The sequence below is a fragment of the Desarmillaria tabescens genome, assembly GCF_030435595.1.
Source record: "Desarmillaria tabescens strain CCBAS 213 chromosome Unknown EV420scaffold_8, whole genome shotgun sequence".
Taxonomy (NCBI): Eukaryota; Fungi; Basidiomycota; class Agaricomycetes; order Agaricales; family Physalacriaceae; genus Desarmillaria; species Desarmillaria tabescens.
In genome coordinates, this window is record NW_026848307.1 from 573,407 (window position 1) to 587,403 (window position 13,997).

A 13,997-nucleotide genomic window follows, 5' to 3' on the forward strand; every position below is an offset into this window, starting at 1 on the left:
CCAAGACCTAGAATCTGTGAGTTCAATTGTGTAAAGAACCAGTTCGGTAGCGGCACCTGATCCTGTGATATGGAAAGTTGACTTGCCTCACTAATGTTTCCTTTTTGATTTTGACAAAGAACTCACCTATTATTCTTCACAGGTGCTGCCCTTGCGATGATCATGGCTCCACAGATTTCTTTTGTACTGGTACAAAGGAAAAGCTATGAACAAGAGCCACTGGTAACTGATGCCGAGAGCAGATCTCCCTGGGAAAGTGTCGTTTAGACTATATGAGAACGAGCCATCGATAGTCCCTCCCATCGATCCCAACTACCATGAAGCGTGGTTTCCTGCTTACTGCGAAAGCAAAGCGCGAGCTGGCAAGCCCGGCCAATGCCTCCAAAACGGTGACAAAGCAAATGACGCGCGCCAGTCCACTCGCCGATACAAGTTGTTCACAGTATGTCGTACCTGCGTTTGCTCGTTTCATCGAATTTACTGACTACTATTATGTAGTTTCTGCAGATGAAATGCCTGACGACATCTTTTCTATGGGGATGTCAGATGGTAGTACTCCTTCTTTGCGCCTCTTGATATGAAGCAAGCTAATAAATGTCGACAGATGAGCTGATGAAGAAGACCAATGAGATGATGAGTGCGTGGGGATTAACTGCCGACGATTTGAAAGGCATGTGTCGGATATGCATGCGTTATATATTCAGTTAGTCTTACGTTCTCTACTTAGCCTTGGCCTCGGTTCCCGATGAGAATGATCCTGGTTCATTCGACGACAAGACCCCTTATCCCGACGACGAGGCCTGATGCGACGTATAAGTCCCATTCGCTGGCGGGTGGTCCCAGTGCCTGCTGTCTGGCTATCTCAAGCGACGACTTGGGTCTATTTCCGGGTTCCCCCGACCTCTGAAAGAGACGGAGGATAAAGCCTACAACATCTCTTCTGCACCGGGCAAAGGGTTGGGCATGTTCGCATCGCGCAAGATCAAAATGGGCGACCTCACTGCTGACGAGAGGCCTTTGATGGTTGTACCTCTTGTCCCCGTGGGTCTATCGGTGGCTCCTGTACGAGAAGGCATGACGAAGGAGGAGAAGAACCAAGCTATTCAGGATCACAGCGAAGGGATTACGCGTCGCGTTTTTGAGTTTATGCATGAGGAGAGTCGGAAGAAATTTATGGAGCTTCACAATAGCCACACGGATGATGGGAGCGGTCCAACCATGGGCGTGATTCGGACGAACGGCTATGGCCTTGGCGATGAACTGAAAGACGAAACTGGTAGGTCGTCAGATCGCCACTTTGATGATAGATTTTGACGTATTCTTCCAACGGTAGGAACTGTGGAATTGCTATCCAAGTCTAGCCCGGATGAAAGTAGGTTGTCCGTTATCCTTCTACCGGTGTAACTAACATTCACATTATGAAGAATTGAAGAAAATGATTGGCAAGTATACTAGCGTCTACAACATGCTCTCTAGGGTAAATCATAGGTCAGACCGCTTCAAGTTCTTACACAGTCTCATGTTCTAACAAACATTATAATACAGTTGTTCTCCGAACACACATCGGAAGTTCTACATGTCTTCCTTCTCTATGCAGCTTCGCGCAGCTCGGGATATCGAAGAAGGGGAAGAAATTCTTACCACTTACACGGAAGTCCTCCTGCCAGCTGCCGAGCGTGCGAAGGAGCTTGCATCCTATGGCATCCAATGCACCTGTCGGGCCTGTCTTGACTGCACTAAAAGCGACCCCATACGCGCCGCCGTGAGCAACCGTCCAGCCGTGATCGTCCCCATGATACAACAGCGGGGCATGCGACCCGATGCTTGGATAGATCCTGCGGTCGAGATTCTGGCGAAGATAGAGGAGGAAGAACTCCGGGGATCGTCTGCGTACCACAAGACGTTGCATCAGCTATTCAATGCGTATGTGCACCAGAACGACGAGAAGAAAGCGCTGATGTACGGCGAGAAGTTGTGGTTTGCTGCTTTGGCGGCTGGGGAAAAGCAGCTCGAAACGTTTAGGAATGCAGAGTTGATGAAGAAGTCGCCGCAGTGGCTCGTGGCGGGGATGACAAGGGGGATACGCTTTGTGCAGTCGTTTATCTGAGGGCCACTGGAACGAGGCTACCCGGTGGTGCTAAAAACGTGTAAATTTAAGCTTTTTTGATCGGTTCTGACTGTCGGTTGCGAGCGAGAGGACTGACTCGTTTCTGGTTCCTTTCCGGACCACTTGTACTTGAATAACGTCCGGGATAAGAGGGGGAGGGGGGGCAACGGTGTGGACGAGCCGGTGTTACTTCGTACTGCTAGTCTATCGGAGCCTCGATGTTTTTTCCCTATGGCCGCTTTCCTCCCCTAATCGTGATTTTGTTTATTCATAGGTGTGCCCTATCGATGTGGAGCTGGCTTGAACGTTTGGCTTTCGATGCCCTGTTGAATAGAGTCTATCCGATCAAAGGTCGGTCTGCCTCTTCAACGTTTTTCTTTGATAAAGTCATATTTACTCTTCTCCAGACGCGTTACAATCGCAGAGTTTCCTTCTTTATTAGCACAAAGCAATCCGTGAACAAAGGGATCAACTGTTGCCGAGCGCAGATCTTTTTGGACAGGCAGACTTCTTTTGGCGTATATAAGAATAGGTCATCTATGGAGCTCCCCTTCGTTCCCAACCACCATGAAGCGCGGTTTTCTGACCACTGCAAAGGCCAAGCGCCAGTTTTCTGCCTTGAATCCCGAGAATACTTCAAAACCGACGACAAAGAAACCGACAGGTTTGCCAGCCGGCTCAAAGGATGACTTGAAGGACGTGAAATTTACCGAAGGTATGTCGTGCATGTGGTTGTGTACGCGATGTATTACTGAAGATGTTCTACAGTTTCTCATGAAGAGTTTCTCGACCGTATGTTGGAAAGTAAAGGCATTACAAAAGGTACTTCTTTCATATCGTCTCTCGATATTCGGAAGGTCAATAAAATCCTTTACAGAGGAGGCGATGAAGGGGGTTCAGGAGATGATGGATACGATGGGATACACTGACGGCGACTTTGAAAAAGGTAAGCGCCTTGTGTGTGATTGTCTATGATACGAGCCTTATCGATCCTGCATTAGCTTCCGCCTTGGTGCCCGACGAGAATGACCCCGGTACCTTTGAAAATAAGCCTCAGAAGGATGATGACATTTCGTACCACGTGCAGGTCCCCTTCCCTGGCGGATGGTCCCAATGCTTGATATCTGGATATCTTGACCGACGACTCAAGCACATCTCCGGGTTTCCGCGACCTCTGAAAGAGACGGGAGAAAAGGTCTATCGCATCTCTTCAGCCCCGGGAAAAGGCTTAGGCATGTTCGCGACGCGCAAAATCCAGATGGGCGACCTCATTGCCGACGAGAGGCCTTTGATGGTCGTGTCTCTGTCGCCCAAGGGTTTTCGAGTGGCTCCCCTTCTGAAAGAAGGTGCTACGCAGGAGGAAAAATACCAATACCTTCTGGATCAATCTGAGGGTGTTGTGCGTTCTGTTTTTGGACGAATGTCTGAGGAGAGTCAGAAGGTGCTCATGGGTCTTCATAATGGCCACTTGCACGATGGATCCGGTCCGATATTGGGTTTGGTTCGCACGAATGGATATGGTCTCGAGGATGACCTGAAGGATGAGACTAGTAAGGCTGTCAACTTTCTTGAGAATGATCATTTCTGACGTGTCCTACTCGACAATAGAGGAGACAGAGATGCTGTTGGAGGAGTGCCCGGACGATTGTACGCTGTCTGCGAACCTTTTGTACCTGGCTAACCGTGATGAGTAGTGAAGTCCAAGGTTGGCCGCTATACTAGCGTCTACAAAGATCTTTCCAGGGTAAATCACAGGCGAGAAGTTCTTCCTCAGCTCGATTGCCCCGGCACTAACACCATCACGACAACTTAGCTGTTCACCGAACACCCATCGCAAGTTCCACATAGCCACGTTCTCTATGCAGCTTCGCGCAGCTCGAGACATCGAAGAAGGCGAAGAGATTCTTACCAGTTACACTGGCATTCTTCTGCCTGCTGCGGAGCGCGCGGAAGCCCTCGCGCCCTATGGCATCAAGTGCACCTGCCGAGCCTGTCTCGACCCCGCGAAAGAGCGATCCTATTCGCGCTGCCTGTGCTCAACCGTCCTGCCGTCACCGTTCCGATGAAGCGGGAAGCGGGAGCGCGTCCGGATGCCTGGATCGATCCTGCGGTGCAGACTCTGGCTGAGGATCCACGAGGAAGGGCTGGAAGCATCGCAAGAGTACCATAAGACGCTTCACCAGTTGTACAACGCGTACATACATCAGAACGATGAGAAGAAAGCGCTGATGTATGGGGAGAAGCTGTGGGTGGCTGCTTTGGCTGCGGGGGAGAAACGCTACGAGGCCTTTAGGAAATGTAGAGCTTACGAAGAAATCGCCTCAGTGGATGATGGCGAAGATGATGAGAGGGGCACCAGTGTTGCAGTCGTTCATCTGAGATGTGGCCCACCTGTTGATAGCCCTGATTGGAGAACTGCAGAGATGTGACCGTTCCGAATTTTACATATGTTCTGTATGTATTTAGTAACTTTCCTTTACGAAAGTAGAGATGAAGAAATACTCTACTTTGAGGCCATCGTCGTCAAATTATGAAGCCTTGACGGAGGCGCTCCTTCAACTGAGAAGAGACGGGAACTCAAGTATTCACGGTGGAGTCCTGAATGAGCATCGCCGGTTCTGACGGAATTCTCGGCTCGCAAGTCCCAGTAGAGCTAGCAAGGTCTTGGGTTGAGTGAAACAGTACGACTCCAAAATTGCTTGAAGCGTCGGACCACGGCCCTCCTCCTATGCAAGCAACTCACGTGCTCTGTGACATAACGCGTTTTTCCTTCTTTTCCCCTTTCCCCTTCTGATTCTTAGCTGCCCCAAGTTATTCTACGAAAGCATGGTACATAGATGGTCCTTGCTATCAGCGCATCTGCCGGCGATATTTTTAAGCGCAAAGTGTTAGTGAACCTTGCGAGACCGAATGGCGCACCTGGCGGGGGTCCTTCGGAGGCAGAGATAGACCCTAGATGTCGGTATCGCGACACGAAACACCGTCGGATCATTTACAAGGATGTAGGCACGCCATCGGATTCATTGAAGCCCTGTTCGTTGTTGTCGATGTTATACCCAAGACTTCACCAGGACTAGAATGGATGTACAAGAGACCTTAGTGGCGGAAATCTAATTTGGATAGAGGGCTCGAACATCACCAAAACAACGGATATGGAATACGCAAAGAAATGTCTGTCCGATCGAGGTGCTGGAGATAGAAAAACGGTGAGTTGATTTCTTACAGACCACTTGCTATTACTGGCATCAGTAACAGTACTACCATATTCATGGAGTGATAGGCTGAGATGGGCAGGAAGACACGGTGACTGAGTCACGTGTATTCTTGTCTATATGGTGAGGACACTTCGTTGTCCGTACGTGGGAATATGTGAAGTAGACACCTAGTCCAACAGAAGTCTAAGCAGAGAGTGATCTGTTCCTTCCACAGGAGGAAGACATTGTCGATAGTGATATTAACGGGAAGAGGAAGGATCGGATATCTGCAAGCACGAGAGAAGCGAAGTGATGAACCCTGTTCGTAGGAGGAACTGAGTGATTCACTCTGCGCGCAAATGCATGCAAGTTAAACGCAAGCAAACGCAAGCTCGCAAGAGTCACTCGCAAATTTCTCCTGGCCCGTAATCTTCCGAAGGAGTATACTCATGCAGCGGAGGCCTCGTCGAAGACCAGACGACTGAGACGTTTTCTAAAGAATCCGTACCTACTTGGAAGGAAACCCGGATTTTCCCCATGTTGAGCGCCCAGAATTTGCAGTACACAAGAACAGCACCCCAAATAGGTTAATCCCCATAGCCACGACAACGATGTATACGGAGTTCAAGATAGAAGTACTCAAAAAAATTCCAGAGGGTGCACCTAGGCAGCCATCACCGCAGTGAGCGACAATGAGCTCTCCAATTAGATAGATTTTGAACGTACAGATTATTTACTTAAATGGGAGATTCTTTGTCGAAGCAGGACAAGGAAATAATGAGAAGACGTGCTTCTCAAGCAAAGTAATCCAAGAGAAGGCCCGGCCGGCATTGTCCGGTGGTGACCAAATTGACGCCACGCGACCACGTGCCATTCACAACGATTACTTTGCCAGTGCCACCACTTGCCTTACTTTGCCTTACCATTGTTCTACGCGTCCTTAAAAGCAAGTCGAAATGGCTGTCGCTGTATTCTTCCTTGACCCCCTTCTCTCTTTCTACCCCCCTCGATTTTATCCTGACATTGCTATGTCTACGAAGAACGAATCGAAGGACTCTGCTCCCCCCTCCATCACAGGGAGAAAAACTCCGCCGCAAAACGCGTCTCGACTTGAACAGTTACGTTCAGCTGTACAGAGTACTCCGCTCAGCAACCACTCCCAATCCGTTGATCCCGCAGCCAACCCGAATTACCTTACGGCTCATTTCGACCAATACATCGAAGAAGATCTCAGGAATCGTGTTTTCATGCCCGCCGACTATTTCTTCCCCAACGTATTCCATCTCCCGAGTGACTGGCGGACAAACGAAGAGATAAAATCTCGAATTCAAGATATCAAAACCGATCCTGTGTTCCAACAGAATGTAACAGCCTACGTCGCCATATGTAACCAGAGAAATCCTGGGGAAAAGACATTCTACCATCCCCATGGGGTGATGTGCAATAGTGCCTTCGATGTTCTAGGCGCTTCCGACGACTCCAATCTGGGCATTTATCGACAAGACGCGAAGCCCGTGGCTGGGGGCGTACAAAAGACTATCCCCGATACCCTGGGCGTTCTTCGCGCGATGTTCAACAGTTCGGGAAACGTAGTGGACAACATGATAGACACCGGGCCGGAGCATAACTTTTCGTGGGCACAAGCAATGCATTGGCAAGAATTCAAGCCCAAGGAGTACTTCCTCGACGAAGGGACAGATGTACGCTACAGAGTTCTCACACCAGGTATGTGTCACCTTGCTTTTTTCTGACTTTTTTCTGACCAATCGATGCGTTCAGAGGGCGAGGATCCTCAAGGAATAGTGCGAGGGAAAACGACAGTGCACAGGGACCCTGGCGCCCTCCTGCTCCCCGTCAAGACGAGCACCTCGAGGAAGCGTCCTTCGGAAGATAATAATTCTCGTGGCGGTTCCAAGTATGCACGCTCTGCGACGGCTCCTCAAGTTTCGGATGCCAGGAATGGGTTAGAACATTCGGCGGCACTGAGTTCTGTCAGAGAAGGAGTCGTGGGAGGAGATGCAGCAACGGACCAAGAAAATGAAACTAAAGCGCGTCGAGGTGTGCGGCTCCAGTGTGGTCGTTATGCGCTCGAGATGCTGTCCAGCGCTAGCTTTCGTACTCACTGCATTGGTGCTCTTGTTACGGTGGGACGCATTCAGCCCCTCTACTACGATCGCTCCATCGTCATTGTTTGCAAACCGATCGACATGTTCAAATATGTTCGCGAGCCGGGGAAGGCTGCCATCACTACCGAAGACGTAACGGACGAGTTCGCAGCCATGCTTGTCGGGTTGGGTCGACTCACTCTCAAGCAACGCGGCATTCAAGAAGCATTTTGCACTGACAGGGATCTCATCAGGAATTATCAAGAGTACCTGAATAGATGTGAGGAGGATAAGAGGGACATCTTTAAAGATGTAAAGCTCCGGCTCAAGCTCAAGTTGGGTAAAGATCATAAAGAGGTTGAGGTCACCCTTGGCCGGATTATCGCACGCCAACCTGGCATCGTCGGTCGGGACACTTGCGTAGTCGAGGCGACGTCGGCGCACAAGGGGTGGACGGGCAAAGAACTGATTGTCAAGATCAGCTGGCCGGCCGTCGATCGCACATCAGAGGCGGAATTGGTTCAGAAAGCTAGAGATAAGGCGCGGACGATGAAGGAAGGGGCAAAGCCAGACTGGGCCCTAGACCACCTGCCCGACATTCTCCTTTCTCAAGACTTTGACTATGACGCGGATTCCACTCAAGCAAAACTCGTGGCGTTCTTCAAGGACGCCTTGCTGGTCGAAGGGAAGAAAGTCGAGTACGAAGAACGCGTCTGCCGAATCACGGTCCAGGAGAGGCTGTATCCTCTTGAGGACCTGAAGACGGTCAAGGAGTATGCTCAAGTCTTTTTCGACGTTTTACAAAGTGCGTGCATTGTTTTTCTCTTCCAACGAGATGACTTATAGTCGCCCTAGTTCACAAATGGCTGTATGACCACCCAAGGATCATCCACCGGGACATTAGTCCAGGGAACATCATGTGGCGCCGCAATGCCAACGGCGACCTATGTGGGGTTCTCAACGACTTCGACCTGTCCACTCTTCGAGATGCCACTGGCCCTTCTTCGGTTCAGCGTACCGGAACTCTGCCCTACATGGCATATGAACTTCTTATCAACGACGAGAACGGAAACCCACCGCAGCACCTCTATCGACATGATATAGAGTCCATCTTCTATGTCATTCTCCTACAATGCTGTCGTTACGACCTTGTGACTACACCGGAACACGTAATTCTGGAGCGTATTAAAGTCCCTTCCCGCTTCGACGAGTGGTACACCGCCAGCCGTGCGGGGTTGAATGACAAGAAAGGGAATTTTTTGATGAAAGATATCCGACCCATTGTGAGGAGTGGTTTTACCGACTTCAAGCCCTGGGTGAGGCGCCTGTACAAACGGTTCAGGAATGGATTCCGCTCTAAGCTACTACACGATGAGTCCGGCGACGAAGAAACGGAGTCCGACAACGAGACGGCGGCCCGCGACGACGAAACGGCGGCCTTCGAAGACGAAACCCTGCAGGGTCGGGTTTCATACGCAGCTATCATCAAAACTTGTCGCAAGTTCGCTGGTTCGTCCCTCATAGTACACAATGACCAGCTCAAGGAGGCTCCGTAGTACTGAAGTAGTCGTTTTTGGCTGTAACGATTTGTGTCTGTAACCTTGTGTTCGTTTTTTTGCTATCATATATCTTGAACTTTGCGAAACTGGGAAGTGATGGATGGTACCTCAATACTGAAGTTTAAAAACTTGGCTTCGTTCACCCAAGAGATGCTGACTGCAAGTTAAATTAGTACGTCGATGACTTACCCCACTCTCCATCCTTGTGGACCATTGCACGGCATCGACACGATGTGGAATCTATTTTCTATGCCATGTCCCTGCTACGTTGTCGTTACCAGCTCGTGACTGCGCCAGACTCTTACACACCGACTTCCAGCACTGGGTAGATCAACTTCACCAACAGTTCAAAATTCACGATGGGGTCCGATGGTCTGAACCACCATATGGCATACAAACGATACGGAAGAGCCACAGGGTCTTTAGACGAAGAAACTCTGCAGGACTGCTCAGTCATAGCCGAAACCTGTAGCCAGTTCGCTGGTTCGGCTCTCGCCGTACAACCCGCTCGAAGCGGTTACCAACAATGCGTCGTCGGCAGTAGCCTCTTTTTATTGTAGCATCCTTTTTCCTAACAAAAGATCATTGAATAGTACGATATAGCTGGCCTTGCCATTCAGGTCAGTCAGATCGGCAGGGCTGCCCCCAAAACTTGTCCAGGTATTCGTGATTTAATTCCTCAAAATAGCATCCATATCGAAAACGGGGATGATGTTGGTTGAGAAGTCCACAGAGGTTGCAATGTTGTTTTTAGCCGATCCGGAGCCATGGAAGCCATACATGGCATTGGCCTTGGGAAGACAGACCCTGAACACCCATTCTTCAGCCTTGTCTTTGAACTCATCGAGCCAGGCCTTCCTCTCCGCCTTTCTCCTCTCACGTCGCTCCACCTCGTCTTGCTTGGCTTGTTCTATTTGACGTCTGTCCTCCTGGGTCTGAGAATCTTCGTCACTTGCACGTTCATAGTCGCCCTTTTCTTCTGTGTCGGACTGGGGGATCATTCAGCTTTCCTAGAATATCTTCTAAGGAAGAAGATCCTGCCTCTTGGCTATCCTCCTCAGATTCCTCCAGGTCATCTTCAGCCTCATCTCCGCCGTCTTCAGTGTCCTCGCTAGACCCTTCCTCCGAGACATCCGACGTTTCGCCATCTGTCTCGAGCGGACCATCCTCTGAACGCTCTTCGTCATCGGGGTAGTATGCAATCGAAATTGGGGGTACGTTGAAATTGCTTTTAATCTGCAAACGGAAATGGATCTCCGCCAGAGTAGTGAGCTCATGGGTACAAAGCGCATCATCTAGGCTAGCCCAAAGCTCGCTTTGGTCGTCCGATATGTTGTCCAGTGTCACTCCTATGAACCTGAACGTGAAGACTAATGACAATTTTTTGATTGGGGTATACTGAGGAGAGATGCACCGGAGAGCTTTCGCAAACCATACCGACAGACGTTGGTTGAGCGCCCAATCTTCAACACAGAGGGACAAGTCGAGACTTTCACAATATGGAAGTCGAATGTTGAGATGTTCCTCGGTCATGCGGGATCCCTTGCCGTCTATAGCTGGGCGTGAGATGTGTTCGAAAGGATGCAGATATTATGGATTCACCAGAGTATCCGTAGTCCTCGCCCAAGTGCAGTTCGGATACAGAGTCCCTGACTTCGGGGATTTCTAGAAAAATTTGGATCCTCTTCCAGATAAAGTCGTTACAAGAGGCGGTGATGATGGCAAGTCTTTTTAGGACACCCGGCGCTAGGATACGGAATCGCGAAGTTGTTAGCATGTCCATGAGAATGTTGTCTTCTATCGTCACCAACTCCAAGACTAATTGCTTGATTGATAGGTTAAGATCTTTCTGCGGCTGGAGGACTTTGCGCTTGGGATCTTGAAAGTCCACCAAGAAAGGTTCATCCGAAGCCTCGTCGCGACGGAACTTTGGTCCCTGAAGTTCAAGGACACATACATCGGACAAGCGAAGGCAATCAAGAGGCACAGAGGTTAGAATAGTCTGTAACCCTTGAAAATGAAGCGTAATTCCTTCCAGACGAACGTCGGTGAGTTTGGTGCAGGCGGAAAAGGCAGCAAAAAAGGCGTCCCGTCTGGGGAGGCTGTAAAGCTCGATAGCTTCCAATTGGATAAGCGTCAGGTTTTTCATATCTTCCATGATAAACGAGAAGCTGCGTGACTTTGAAATGCTAGTGTCGGGCGTGCAAGCGTCATCTGTGATAAAGCACTTGACCAATGGCGCGAGACCTGGGTTCGATTTGAAGAGACGGCGGAGCTCAGAGATTCTCCGTGCAGGAATTGTTTCAGAGTCCAGAGTGATGGAAATCACTCGGAAGAGGTGTGCTTTGGCTCGTATGCTCACTTGCCGAGATGTTAGGCATAAACTGCACAAGGTTGGCACACGATCATCGTCGTCCAAGTGCGATACCTCGTCGGTAATACTGTCAATGAGCTCTTGGGACAGCGCCTGAGGTCCCTATAATCACGCTGTAAGCCCGCATAGATGAACTAGCGTAGAATCCCACCTGCGTAGTCGTAGACACAGTATGACAAAGGAAGAACTGGAACTGGAAAATACAGCTCTTTTATGGTGGGCTTCAGCCATCGCTATAGGTGCTGTTTATATAGGAAATGATTCGAGAACGGAGTTCCTGTTTCCTCATCTAGATGGAACTTGATAACTATCAGAGTAATACGTATACGGCATTCACAGCCTGCGTGAAGGAACAAAAGAAAATTTTGTCGAGTTCATGATTCGGAAATACCGATACACTTTGGGAATTCGACTAGGAAGGTGCGTTGGCTAGACAATTATTGTCATGGGAAGGATAATAGAAAGTGACCTTGAAGTAAGTGAGAGATACGAATTGGATGCACTGCACAATGGGCGTACTGGCGATTGTCTTCCGGTTCCGTCCCGCGGACCGGTATTCTCCGACCTATAATCGATCTTGCGTCCGTTGCGTCCGTTCTACATTGTTCTCCTGTTATTGTGACTCTCTTCAGCTCTTTTCTAACATTTTCGTACAAAGCTCTTTTGTGATCCTTGGCTACCATGAAAGGTACCATCAGAGAAAGGCTCTCAAGGCTGCTATTATCATCGCTACTTGAAATCGTATTTATTTTGCAACCAAGTTCACCTCAAGGGATACCCTCTGTAAGCATCTAATCTCGCCCGCTCCTACGAGTTTCTCATATAGATTTCCAGGTAATGGCTCCTGCGAGAAGGAAGATATCTCGGGACAACAAGGAGAACATCGCCGTGGTGAGTCAACAACTGCGAACACGGACGGTACCTGTCGGGCTGTCAGAGGAGAAGGCAACTCTGCCTATTATCCAGAAGCTTAGGCGTTCAAGGCGCTCTCGCCGCCCGCTTTCTCGGTTTGACGACAATGCTATGGCTCCACCCTCTGGCGATATTCCAGCAAGCGTTCTGCCCTGTTGCGACTCCAAGCTTTTCTATACGGAAATTCGCCAGATTATTTCTTGCAGGAACTCGACTTGTGTTCATTGTCCATCGACATTTCTGCGGATATTCTGCCCGAGGAAAACTACCCATGCTCTCCTTTGATTGACCCATTCTGCCACCTACACACACTATTCCGTGACTCAGAAGTCAGATCGAATAGATGTGGCCACCCCAAGGACGGCAAGGGTCTCAAACTCAAGCTCTATGATGATAAAATGGTTGAGATCATCTCTCTTGGCCAAACTATATCATGCGCGCGCGGCATCGTCAGTCGAAACACCTGCGTAATCGAGGCGACATCCGAACGCGAAGGGTGGAAAGGTAAAGAACTCATCGTCAAGATCAGCTGGCCGGCCATCAATCGAGAATCAGAGGCACACTTGGTCCAAAAAGCCAGAGATAAGGCGCGAATGATGACGCACGGGAAGAAGCCAAACTGGGCCCTAGACCATCTGCCTGACATTCTCCTTTCTCAAGACTTTGACTACGACGCGGATTCTACACAGATGAAACTCATGGCTTTCTTCGAAAAGGCCTTGTTGGTAGAGGAGAGGAAGGTCGAGTACGAGAAGCGCGTCTGTCGAGTCACGGTCCAGGAGAGGTTGTATCCTCTCGAGGACCTGAAGACGGTCAAGGAGCATGCTCAAGTCTTTTTCGACATTTTGCAAAGTACGTATATTGTTTTTCTTTTCTGATGAGATGTCTTATAATCGCCCTAGTTCACAAGTGGGTCTATGATCACCCGAGGATCATTCACCGGGACATTAGTCCAGGGAATATCATGTGGCGCCACAATGCCAAAGGCGACCTATGTGGGGTCCTCAACGACTTCGACCTGTCCACTCGTCTACATGCCACTGGCCCTTCTTCGGTTCAGCGTACCGGAACTCTACCTTACATGGCGTATGAACTTCTTATCAGCGACGAGAACGGAAACCCACCGCAGCACCTCTATCGACATGATATAGAGTCCATCTTCTATGTCATTCTCCTACGATGTTGTCGTTACGATTTTGTGACTACATTGGAACACGTAATTCCGCAGCGCATTAAAGTCCCTTCCCGCTTCGATGAGTGGTGCACGACCGACCGCGAGCCCTTGAATGATAAGAAAGGGAATTTTTGGTTCAGAGATTCCCGACCCATTGTGAATAAGGGTTTCACTGACTTTGAACCGTGGCTCAGGGACCTTTACCGACAGTTCATGCTGGGGTTTGCGTTCAAAAGACTTGAAGAAGGGGGGAAAGAACCCTTTGATGATCAAACCTTACAAGGCCAAGTTTCTTACCCGACCATTGTCAATATTTGTCGCCAATTCGGAGGTTCGAACCTTGAAATACACAACGATCAGCTCCAAGAGGAATCCTAGTACTGAAGTCGTTGCAGTCTGTCTCAATAATGTATATAACTGTAGCTACTATCTATTGTTTTGCGGTAATACACCCAGTTTGAACTTGAACTTCGCGCTGTAGTCCGGGCCGCAGGGATGCTGGTGGACCCTGCTGTGTAATACTGCCTACCTAACATAGGTATTTCAGTTGAACGGACCACGGCATGAATAAT

At 49.5% G+C, this 13,997-nt stretch overlaps 5 protein-coding genes across 5 annotated transcripts; 4 read left to right on the forward strand and 1 right to left on the reverse strand.

Moving 5' to 3' along the window:
• Window positions 1-317: 317 nt before the first annotated feature.
• On the forward strand, window positions 318-2,107 carry EV420DRAFT_1639111 (uncharacterized protein; the record flags this gene model as incomplete). The annotated part of the gene is made up of 7 exons (XM_060476922.1): window positions 318-552; window positions 605-676; window positions 728-760; window positions 818-1,276; window positions 1,334-1,372; window positions 1,425-1,488; window positions 1,546-2,107. 7 exons carry the CDS (start codon window positions 318-320, stop codon window positions 2,105-2,107), a joined length of 1,464 nt encoding a protein of 487 aa, XP_060334491.1.
• Window positions 2,108-2,536: 429 nt separating this feature from the next.
• On the forward strand, window positions 2,537-4,650 carry EV420DRAFT_1150872 (uncharacterized protein). Its single transcript, XM_060466096.1, has 7 exons — window positions 2,537-2,822; window positions 2,876-2,929; window positions 2,985-3,053; window positions 3,109-3,657; window positions 3,716-3,754; window positions 3,802-3,862; window positions 3,921-4,650. Exons 1-7 carry the CDS (start codon window positions 2,675-2,677, stop codon window positions 4,171-4,173), a joined length of 1,173 nt encoding a protein of 390 aa, XP_060334492.1. The 5' UTR covers window positions 2,537-2,674; the 3' UTR covers window positions 4,174-4,650.
• A 1,552-nt stretch (window positions 4,651-6,202) lies between these two features.
• Window positions 6,203-9,249, forward strand: EV420DRAFT_1745575 (uncharacterized protein). Its single transcript, XM_060480139.1, has 3 exons — window positions 6,203-7,026; window positions 7,081-8,211; window positions 8,262-9,249. Exons 1-3 carry the CDS (start codon window positions 6,258-6,260, stop codon window positions 8,960-8,962), a joined length of 2,601 nt encoding a protein of 866 aa, XP_060334493.1. The 5' UTR covers window positions 6,203-6,257; the 3' UTR covers window positions 8,963-9,249.
• A 386-nt stretch (window positions 9,250-9,635) lies between these two features.
• Window positions 9,636-11,842, reverse strand: EV420DRAFT_1522358 (uncharacterized protein; the record flags this gene model as incomplete). The annotated part of the gene is given in 6 exon segments (XM_060472254.1): window positions 9,636-9,954; window positions 10,184-10,515; window positions 10,568-11,441; window positions 11,544-11,570; window positions 11,578-11,587; window positions 11,622-11,842. 4 exon segments carry the CDS (start codon window positions 11,568-11,570, stop codon window positions 9,637-9,639), a joined length of 1,551 nt encoding a protein of 516 aa, XP_060334494.1. The 5' UTR covers window positions 11,578-11,587; window positions 11,622-11,842.
• EV420DRAFT_1476790 (uncharacterized protein) lies at window positions 11,716-13,803 on the forward strand (the record flags this gene model as incomplete). The annotated part of the gene is made up of 7 exons (XM_060469358.1): window positions 11,716-11,759; window positions 11,793-11,814; window positions 11,972-12,027; window positions 12,101-12,122; window positions 12,174-12,230; window positions 12,458-13,103; window positions 13,154-13,803. 7 exons carry the CDS (start codon window positions 11,716-11,718, stop codon window positions 13,801-13,803), a joined length of 1,497 nt encoding a protein of 498 aa, XP_060334495.1.
• Between the last annotated feature and the right edge of the window lie 194 nt (window positions 13,804-13,997).